The sequence below is a fragment of the Nelumbo nucifera genome, chromosome 5 (assembly GCF_055504915.1).
Source record: "Nelumbo nucifera cultivar China Antique chromosome 5, China Antique-T2T, whole genome shotgun sequence".
Taxonomy (NCBI): domain Eukaryota; kingdom Viridiplantae; phylum Streptophyta; class Magnoliopsida; order Proteales; family Nelumbonaceae; genus Nelumbo; species Nelumbo nucifera.
Window position 1 is genome coordinate 25332091 of NC_142653.1, and position 11508 is coordinate 25343598.

At 34.1% G+C, this 11508-nt stretch overlaps 1 protein-coding gene across 2 annotated transcripts; it reads right to left on the reverse strand.

Moving 5' to 3' along the window:
• On the reverse strand, positions 1-4671 carry LOC148791317 (auxin-induced protein 6B-like). Of its 2 annotated transcripts, none has more exons than XM_088888539.1 (2): positions 4200-4671; positions 1-439 (listed from the first exon to the last, which is right to left on the reverse strand). In XM_088888539.1, exon 2 carries the CDS (start codon positions 427-429, stop codon positions 127-129), a length of 303 nt encoding a protein of 100 aa, XP_088744665.1. In that variant the 5' UTR covers positions 430-439; positions 4200-4671; the 3' UTR covers positions 1-126. The 2 variants fall into 2 exon arrangements, with proteins under 2 accessions (XP_088744665.1, XP_088744664.1); XM_088888538.1 differs by having other exon boundaries at positions 1-2827.
• Positions 4672-11508: the final 6837 nt, after the last annotated feature.

Here is an 11508-nt window from a genome sequence, read left to right on the forward strand (position 1 = left end):
TAATTGAACAAAAATCTATTGTATAATTTTCAGGGAGGAGAAGGAACTTGTTTTCCCTCTTCTCCGACTCTTTTACAAAAAAGCTATTTACACTCAATCATTGCTTTACAAAATTTGACCATTTTCTCATAAACTATTCAAGGAAGATGTGAGATCAGTGAAGGCATCTTCTTTGCAAGGAATGGTGAGACCTCCCATTGGATGATGGAATCCAAACTCTTCTTCTGCCTGAGTTAGCAAATCTTGAAATGAAGGGTGGTTCAAATATGATATTGGAACCACAAATCGCTTCTTTAGGGTCTCTCCAACATAAACAACCAAGTGACCTTTTGGGACATCCAAGGCCGCGGAAGTAGAGTGGTTTGCAGTCAGGAAAGAACGTCGGAGAATCATCTTAGCATGAAACAAAGCAGGCAAGCGGATACCCATGGCTTCTATTCTGAAATCAGAAAGGAATTGAAGAAGATAAACTTTTAAGAATAGAGGTTGTGATTTGTGAGTATTTGGAAGGTGAGATGGTATCTTGGACTTGTATATGCATGTATATATGGAAGAAGCTAATTAACGATTAAAAAGCAATCCCTGTCAAATATTGAACCAGTGGTGAAGAGGCAGCTGAGTGGGGGCCTTGGTTAGAGACACAAGTCATGAGGGTTCACATGGGCTTGCCTCCAGATCTGTTGTCCTTGTTTTGGTTTGGTCTTCATTTGGGTCAGACCCAGAAAAAAAATGCCCAATGATTTATCTGCATTGAGAGGATAAAAATAGGCAATGCCCAATCACTTGGCAAACAGCCTAGAGTTTACAACCTTACTTGAGTTGACGGATAAACAGGCGTCCCTTGATTATGACTAGTTGCAAACACAAGACTGGAATAGCCGGGTCCCAAAGCTCTTTGGGAGAGGTCAGAGGTCATATCATTTTTTCTTTCTTTTTTATCCTTTCCCTCTCCGGCTCTCCCTATCTCTTATTGCTGTCACAATCAAATCTCTTCATCTTGGTGAAAGAAGACCAATGACTAAAAGGTTTCGGCTTCCCTCTCTAAAACCAAAATTCTATATACTAATCTCTATGTGGGCTTATTTCCGATGACTAAGAGCACCCCTCCAAATGAGAGGCGTGGGACATGGATACATGGTATGGTATTATCCGATTGTGAGATTTCATTAGCATATCAGGGTTGAATTTGTTATGGATTAAGATTTGATAGATTTGGTTTGTATTTTTAGGTCTTGGACCTCTCTTTAAGGTATTGTGTAATACTTGGGGCCCACAACTCTGCTCCCATTAAGCCTGATCCAAGATCATCTTCTTTTTTCTGGACTCTGGATTCCAATCGTCTGATTGGAACCTAAGATGATCTAGTCTAGCAGTTGCACCTTGGACCCATCCCGAGCCTGGTGGGCCTTTGGCCTTGGCTGGCCTAATGAAAGTTTTCAGCTTGCCTATATACGGCCCGTCGTTTTATCTTTGCAGATGGCCTGGTGAAGCTGAAGTCTATCATAACTCATTATGATAAACTCTAATACATAGAGTTTTTCTTTTCACCAAGAAGAAACAGGAAAGTAAGATGAGAATAAGAGACTAGAGAATTCTAGCAACTCTGAAGGAGGTGAACAATGATGCTTATATAGCTTTCTTTAAACAGGAAACTCTAATACATAGGCTTCTGCACTCATTATGTTTAGAAGAAATCACGCCCAAGAGATTGATCGAACGGGCTCTGATACCACTAATAGTTTGCGGATGATAGTAACAGAAAAAAAAAACAGTAAAATATAAGATAGAGAAGAGGGAAATGAACTTAGTAGATCGAGAGAAGAATTCTGTAGATGTATTGTATTGTTTCTCTCAGATATCCAAATCAGTACAGGAGGGAGATATTTATAATAGCTGGAATCGGTTGAAGGTGAACCGACTTACATTGAACGAAGACTGATATTAATTCACCTTGGGAGCAGAATCGGCTGACTTGGAAGCTAACTAATCTTGGGAGATGTAACGACTCATATTGGAAAGAAACGAACATTGGAAGAAGACTCGACTTACATAGGATAGTAGTTTTACATTGGAAGAGGACTCGACTTACATTAACATCTGTGCTTCTCAAGGATGACTCGAGAACACTGAATTAATGTTCCTGAAAATGTGTAGCAGCATTTAATAGCGATGAATGATTCCAACGAGTCGGTCAACATTCTTCTTCTAACTACCATAAATACCAAGATTATCCTTCTCTCTTTGAATTCTGATTTTCTTGAGAATTAAAATCAGTCTGATCACAAAGTGGATCATTAGCGAACCATCAAACATAAAACTCTTTTACCCACCAACCATTTGATCAAAGTCTCATTCAAGCTTCAGCCTCTCCCAATTGAGATTGTAATTCACAGTTTCTTAAAAAGAACCCAAGATTCCTTCGTCGCATATGGCAGGAATATATGTGGATGGATGGGACTTGCCACCCCATTTTCCTTAATTCTTACGATTGTCTTAACATCTGTAAGGTTTCGAATTCTGAAATTCGAACTAAGTATACAATGCTTCTTGATCTTCTTTTTCTCTTATTATAAGTTTCCCGTGATTGAATGAATCCACTGAGTCATACCCTTAGGAACATGCATGCATGGAACTACGAGAAAGGACATTGATAAGCATATTGGGAAGAAAAGGTTCAGAAAGTGTTGTTTACCGGTTATCACTGGCATAAATTAATGAACTTGGACCAGCCTTGCATCCTTCGTTCCAAATAGCCGAGATCTAAACTTTCAGTACGTTGGCCAAGGGCCTGCTTGGCTAATAATGGATAGATTCTCCTTGATGTTCCCTGGAGGATTTAAAGCTTCTAAGAGCTTCATTACCACCATTATAGATCAAAGTAAAACCATTCTAAATGATACTGATAAGAAAATTATGAGACCAATTCCTTCCAACTCTTCACAGAAAAGGTCAGGCTCCTAGCTGGCATAATCTTGGGCTTTATGCAACTTCAGAACCTTGAAACAATTTAAATTTGTTCTCTTCTCCTTTCTTCTAACCATATCATCACGGAATTATATGTCATTAACTCTAGTGGCTAAAAGGGAAATGGTATCATGTCCCACAGAATTCATGTATTCATGTTCATTCTCATTTATTTTGCCTCTACATCTAGTTTTTGGAAAATTTTCTGAAAAGAAATGTTCCGGCTTCATCCTTCCCAATACCCTTTAAACTTTCTTACTAACTTGAAAATAGGACTGAGAATCATGGTTCCTACTCTTGCAAAGGAATTTTTTATTCATTTCTAACAGAGCAAAAAATTAAAGCATTGCTGCTCCAAACTTTCGGCAATTTAAATGGATTTGGTGCACCATAAGGTATGTTGTGTTTGTTTTAATTATCTGGGTGGCTGAGGATAAGAGTAAGATGTCTTTGTTGGGGTTGATTTTGTTTGGGTTGAGTCTCGGTGATTTGATTTTGTTGGGGTCTTTGTTTTGGCTCAGGGTGATTCTGTTTATACCCATTGTTAATCATCTTTTTTCTTTTATAAAATTTTTTACATTTATCTTCAAAAAAAAAAAAAAAAGAAATGGGAAAACCACGTTGTTGTCCCAATTAACCATAACCAGGTTCGTCATAGATATATCCCTTCAATAAATTACTGGGTTAGGCCCTTATGGACAAGAAAGACTCAATTGGCCCTCATGAGATTCCACCGTGTCATGCTTAAACTCCCAACAACTCCTCTCTTCAGAGTTGAGAGAGAGATGTATGGCACAAAAGGAATTCGCTATGAGTTGGGCAAAAAATAGGACCGAGCACAGCCTAGAAAGAACTGGTTGGCTGATAATGGGCCTTTATAGTAACAAAAGCCCATTCGGTATTTTAAGAGGCAATGCTTTGAGGCCTGTCATTCATTATGTCTAAGGCAAAGATGCCATCTTTGTTTGGTTTGGTCTAAAATCTGGATGCCTCTAGCAGAACTGGACGTTTAACTTCTCTTGGATTCTCATGGAAGTGAATAAACCTGAGAAGTGTGTTGTGTTAGGGGTGCGTTTTCGTGTCTCTGTGCTGCCAATGTTTATTCCTCGGTTGCCACATGATAAGTTCAAGTTGAGATAACAAAAGAGACTAGTGAGAAAATCAATTTGCTTTGTAATAGAAATCTACTTTGACATATTAGACTAGTTGCTGAATGAGTGAAAGATTGTACTTACAATACTCTTCCGCAGTTGGGATGCTGTACAACTGTTGCAAACTTGATATAGCTTGTTGAATTAATTTTTGATATGCTGGTTGGGTGAGTTGTTTCGTCATCATATCCGCTGTAAGATCCATATCAATCATCCTCAGACCCATGTAGTTTTTCTTAGGATCGGGTAAAGTCCGCAACAGATATTGGTCTATTGATGAACTGGCCTGGTTTTCGATTGTCGTTTGGCATATTCACCACGTATGGAGTGGTATCTGTGTTTTCAAATTCTGGAGAAGGATGCTGCCACCGGTGAATGGTGACATATAAAACCGAAACTCTTCTCTTTCCTGAGTCATAGCAGCTAAATCATGCATGAACTGCTTGTGGCTCTAGCTCTTCCTAACAGAAACACAATATATAGGCCTAGAGATATACTGATAACGGCATGAATCAGTTTTTGATAACAATAAAAACTGAGTGGACGTCATATATGGGACTCATTACTCTGTTAGGTTGATGCATTGCCACAAATCCCAGTCATAAATTCTTGTTTGATTTCACTTTCAACTCTCAAGTTTGGTTTTGAAGCCCTTTCGGTCTCAGGCAGTAGGGCCCAAATTAACTTGAATCTTCTTTTACAGTACACTAATAGTTATTCGTACACCAACAGTCCAACACCATCACATGGATATCATATTACGTTGTCAAGTGTATGTTGTAGCTAGCGACCACTTGCATGGTGTCTCTGCAGTCTGCACCATGGGTTGGTGCCTGGTGGATAATTAGAGAGAGAGAGAGATGTAGTAGCTACATTGTTGATACATTGATGGATGCATGAGGTGGGGATAACATGCATGTAGTAGTTATGTTTTTGATGAGGTGGGTCTTGAACAGACCTAATGACCCATGGGTTACAAGGCAAAGCCATGTGATCATTGTAGATGGTGGTCCCTCGATGGAGACAGATGGACCCATGCATTTGTGCCAGTCACGAAAGAATTTACAAATAATTACCATACAATCAGTTCGATCCCCACTACTCATTTCAATGTTTACTCAAGTGGTCAAGTGGGATATTTGCGGTGCATCGTGATGTGATGTTAAAGAGTTATACAAGGCAAACCCATGAGGCGTGTTCAGAATTTGGTATATCCATCATCTAAGTCTGTCTAACTAGTCAATATTCATTCATTTGTGTAGGTGATTAGTTTTGGGCCACATTACATAGCGTGTTGTGTATATATATCTACCCTTACTCCCAAAGGAAGTGCATCGATCCATCTTTAATTTCAAGTCTAGCCTTTACACCTCCCTCTGAAATTCAGAGCTGAAGCAAACTTCGATATCCATTTTCGTCGGTCGCTCTTTTCGTTTTCAAGTTACCTCCTCAGAAGCCATGGGTATCCGATTGCCAGGGATGGTTCTTGCAAAAGCCCTTCTCCGACGTTCTCTTTTACCTTCTGCACCAACCGCTAATGTTCCCAAGGGCCATTTTGCAGTCTATGTTGGTGATCAGGCTCAAAAGAAGAGGTTCATTGTTCCAATATCTTACTTAACCAACCCTTCCTTCCAAGATTTATTAGGTCAGGCAGAGGAGGAGTTTGGGTTCAACCATCCAATGGGTGGTCTTACAATTCCTTGCAAAGAAGATCAATTTCTCGACCTCACTTCTCGTTTGAGTGGCTAGTGATCATGAGACGATCGGAACGCAGGAGTTTCAAATTAATTGAAGAGGTCAATCAAGAGAATTAACAGACAGGTCTGTACCTTGGTTGACATTCTCTGCTTCAACATCGCCAGATCCCAATTCTAAATTAACCGAAGTACTGTTTTACAAACAAGTGGGAAAAGGATACATTCAAAGCTGGTGAATGGAGAAAGGACTAGCATTCAACCTTTCTCGGCCGGTTTTTCAGAGAATGGGAAAATTATGCTCAAAGCTGCAGCCTGCAGGGAAAGCACATTGACATCGAGTCGATCTCTTCAACTCAATTTGCAAATTAAGCATCTATTTTGCCACTCCAATGCATAATTGCATATATAAATTTACTTTTGTACATGAACAGGGAGAAAATCTCCCCAATACAAACATCATCCAATAAATTCTTTTTCATATTTATTACAGAAAAATTTTCGGCGGGAATTCTGATCTTGATCAAACTATCTTGTTTCATTTATGGTAACCTCTCTCTCTGCTTTTATGTCATGAGTTTGTAACGTAATTAATGAAAGATCGAGGATATTTAATTTTTACGATACAACATTGTCTGTTGCCCAAATGATCGTGTTATATATATTGCAATTTACAGTTGATGATGGAAATAGTAGTTGACGCCAATATGATCTGTTTCACACCAACTCCAACTCTCCAAGTGAGCGAATGCCATTCATTCAGATTGCCATTTAGGACCTGATAATGCTGAGTTGATGCTATATCTTTTGGCTTTGCTCATCACTTCTTAAAAAAGCCACATTAATTTTTTAATCTTTCATAAATATTATCTTAATAGGTTAATTAATGGTTTTAGATTTTATCTTTTGGATAATGTTGTAATTAACCTGTAATATTAATAATTATGTTGTGTTGATGTAAAATATCCTTAAAATGATAAATCTAGCATTATTTTATAATTTATAATTTATTTTTTGTAGTTTAATTTATTTACATGAATCGAACCAAATGGTTGAATTGTTTGTCTTGTGATCCAATAACGTGACTAATTCTACATCTGGCGAGAGTTTGATAACATTATGGCTTTTAGCTTTGTGTAATTGAAATGTTATTTAAGACCTTGTAATTAAGAATTGTTTGGTAACTTTTGACAAATGTTAATTAAGATGTTTATAAACCCTTAGGATTGTGGGCGTAGTCTGTTTGGAGTAATTCAAGTTTTTTTCTCCATTCTTTTAAATCCCTAACTAACTAGCGAGGACCAGGAGTGATACATCTCTCAATTAGGAGTAATACCATTTTTTTTTCTGTTTCCATCTTTCTTCCGGAGTAGTAGGGCAATAAGTCTATCGTCCTCTTTCCTCGGCCATGAAAAGGAACAATTGAGTCAAAAAGCTGGGGCCTAACCTCCATCTCAGCCCATTATTCACTTTCCTCTTTTCTTCTGTCCAGAACCCTCTAAATTTCATATTTTTTTGAGAAAATTAGACACTTATTGAGTTGGATCAACGTGGCTTCCAACCCATCCAGTCCCACAAAACCATCTTAATTTAGGCTATTCTCCTATACTCGTCCCTCTCCTTTTTCTGCTATAACCAAAGCTCTAATGTTGAAACTCAAGGAGTTTAAATTCTACCAGGGCTGTCAATTGTATCTGGTTATCCAAGTCCCGATTTGAAATTTGATTTGATTATACTGCATTTGTATTTCTAATCTACCCCAATTAAATCTAATTATTTTGATTCGAGTCCGATAATATTATGACTACATGATAAGGCTGTTTAAATATCAAAGGCTCATAAAATCAAGTGTCTAGATAAAGCCAATATTAAATTTCCTTGTTAATCAAATATCTGCCATTTATGATTCATTTTATCAATAAAATATAATATTTTGATTATTTTTAATTTAATCTATTAATAATATATAATATCTGATTCCAATCTAAGTCCAATCAAAACCCGACATATTTGAGTTTGAATTTTAATAAAGTCGGATTAAGAGGTAGATCTGATATGATGATTTCCACCTCATTACAGAACTACCCTCCAAATCAAGCTTGTCGTAACCATTGCTAAAGAGTTTCTGTTCCATCATTCACAAACACTTCTAAGCTTTGCAACCTGAAAAAAAAAAAAAAAGAAGGAATGTGCTAATTGTCTATGTTTATTTTCAAATTAGGGAGATTATTGCTACTACCAGTACTGGATCAGTGGATTGTGATGGTTCAAATATGATATAGGAACCACAAATCGCTTCTTCTGACTCTGAGCCTCTCCCACATAAATGGCCAAGTGGCCTGGGATGGTTCATGCAAAAGCCCTTCTCCGACGTTCTCTTTTGCCTTATACATCAACCGCTAATGTTCCAAAGGGTCATTTTGCAGTCTACGTTGGTGACCTGCAGACCCAAAAGAAGAGGTTCATTGTTCCAATATCCTACTTGAGCCACCCTTCCTTCCAAGATTTGTTAGGCCAGGCCGAGGAAGAGTTTGGATTCCACCATCCAATGGGTGGCCTTACAATTCTTTGCAAAGAAAATCAATTTCTCGACCTTACTTCTCGTTTGAGTGGCTAGTCAGAGGAGCGAAATGAAACAGAATCAAATTAAAGTGGCTAATCAAGAAAATGGATCTCCAGCTCGGTTGACATTTGATGCCGCAACATCGGCCAAGATTGCAAATTTAAACTGCAGTAATGACAAACAAGTGGGAAGAGAATGCATTCAAAGCTGAATTAGAAAAGACTAATATTCAAGCTTTCTCCAGTTTTACAGCTAACGGGAAGATTGTGCTCAAAGCTGCAGGGAAAGCACATTGAAGCCAATCTCTTCAACTTTGCAAGACATCTGCTTGCCACTCCAGTGTATAAATTTAATTTTGTACATAATCAGGGAGTAAATCTCCGAAATACAAACATCATTCAATAAATTGTTTTTCATCTTTATTACTGTAAAATCTTCCTTAATTTTTTGATGTTGATAAATCTATCTCGTTTCATACAGGGTAACCTCTTTGCTTTGGCATAAAAAGTTTTTAGTGGAATTAATGCAAGATAGAGGAGGTTGTACCATACCCATGATCTGTTTCACGAACTCTTATTTGGTTAGACTTAGATTGCACTTCAGGACCTGATAGTGATTGATTGGATGGGATACATCCTTTCACTTGACTTCTCCGGAATGTCCTCCAACGCTTTTTAAACAGTAATTCTTTCAAATACATTCCTAAAATATTTTTTATTGCTTGGTTGTTTTCAAGCCTTTTTCTATCCCCCCCTAATGAGATCCATGTACTTGAATATCCCATCCGAGAAAACTCAGCCCTCTTATTTTAGCCTGGTCATCACTCACTTCTCCCTCTCTCATAATGACACCTCATCATGTATGGCCTATCCCACTATCCCTCTTTCCTCTATGTTTATCCCTATCTCTTCCTAAAATTATTCTTAAAATCTTTTTCTACCAAAATCTAATTTAATCAAGCCAAGAGGCGCCACTATCCCCACTTTCTCCTAAATTATCTATAATTCCTATTGATCTCCTAAATTATCTCTAATTCCTATTTATCCTCTCCCCCACTTTTCATATGTATATATCAAAAGAAAGTTTGAATAAAACAAATTCAAGAATTATTTAAATTATGTAATAACTTTAAAAATATTTATTAAAAACACAAAAAATGTCATAGATTTAATAATATTCATATTATTAATAATTTCATACTTTTATCAAATTCATAACGCAATTGTGTACTAACAATATAAATTATAATTTTACAAAATAGTAAATTTAAATATTATTCAAATAATAAAAATTTAAAATTTAAAAATATTATTCAAAATTTTCAATAAATAAACATTATAAATAACACAATATTAAAAATATTTAATATTAAATAAAAACTTTCAAATAAATAAAATTTAAATAATAAAAAATTTAAATAATGAAGTTATGTAATAAATTTTAAATAGTTAAAATAACAAAATTATGTAATAAACTTAAAAGTAGAAAATCATTATAATCTATTTCGTAATATTTTAATTAACAATAATTTTATATTTTACAATATAAACAACAAAATTATGTAATAATAGTATAACTTGTAATTTATGGATTATGAAATTCAATAAATAAGTAATATTGAAATAACTAAACAGTGATATTATTTAAATAGATGAATAATATTGTAAATAACTAATTTTAAATATTTAGATATTAAAAAATAATAACTAAAACATATTTTAAATATTATCTAAAAATTAAATAGATTAAATAAAGAAATTATGTAATAACTTTAAAAATTTTATCAAAAACCCAAAAATAATTATAATAGTTTTAATAATATTTGATAATAAGCATATAAAATATAAATATTTTAATTTTTCTGAAATATTTTTGAAATAATGAAAAATAGATTAAATAATTTAGAGGTGCTTTCAAATAACAAAAATGGGTAATAACTTTTCAAAAAAGTTTTTAATAGATATTAAAAAATAGAATAATAATTGCAATTTTTAATGTATTAATAATAAAAAACATTATTTAACTTATATGAATTCATAATTCTAGAAAATAACTTTCAGAAAATTGATATTTATTAATAATAATTTTAAAATATTAATTAATCTATATTTGTTATATATTTATATATAGTGAAATTTATTTTATTATATTTTTAGTAATTATTTTTTATATTTTTTTGATAAATATATTTTCAATATTTATGTATAAATATAATTTTTTGTTATTTAATAAAAAATTTCAATCAATCAATCAGTCAATCTATTTATCTATCTATCTATCTATCTATCTATCTATCTATCAGTATCGATTAACATTATTTTATGATATTTATTTAATGAATTAACAGTATTAGTAGAACATTGTTTATCAATATTTATTAATTAATTATGTTATTTCTTTAATTAAATAACACAATTAATAAAAAATACTGTTACAAAAAATACATCTAATATAGTTAAATAATTAAATAAATACCATAATTAATAAAAATATTGTTCATTAATGAATTACTAATTAATTATAACAAAGTACTGATAATTAATTAATAGTATTTTCATAAATACTATTTATTAATAAAATAAATAAATTGATTGAATAAATTCCATAATTAATAACAAAAATATCATTAAAAATACTGTGATTAATTATGGTTTTTATTTGTTTATTTAATTTAGGTATTTTGGTAAGATGGGGGGTATTTTAGTCAATTCAGGTCTAAGGAGGCCAAAACAAAATTCTAATCTAATGGTTAGGCTTAGATTGCAGTTCAGGACATGATTGCTTGATTGGATGAAATATCCTTTCACTTGACTTCTCCAAAGGTCCTCTAAGGCTTTTTAAAAATAGTGTTTTCGTGGTAAGAGGAAGAAATTGAGTTACACTAACCTGTAGGGTGTAACTTAACCCCAATAATTCTGAATAATAATTCTTTTTAATACATTCCAAAAATATTTTTTCTTCCTTGCAGTTTTTCTTTTTCAAAGCCTTTTTTACTGGCAGTAATTCATGTAGCGCTCCTTCCCAAATAGTATGATATCGATATGTACCTGAGTTCCCCGGCTATCTGTTGATGTATTGTACACTAAAGTTAATTCATTAATGGATCTCACCTAGGGTATGTATTCCTCAAATTAGG

Coding starts and splice junctions, on each gene's coding strand:
- LOC148791317 (XM_088888539.1), bottom strand. CDS start 429: ATGGGTATCCGCTTGCCTGCTTTGTTTCATGCTAAGATGATTCTCCGA.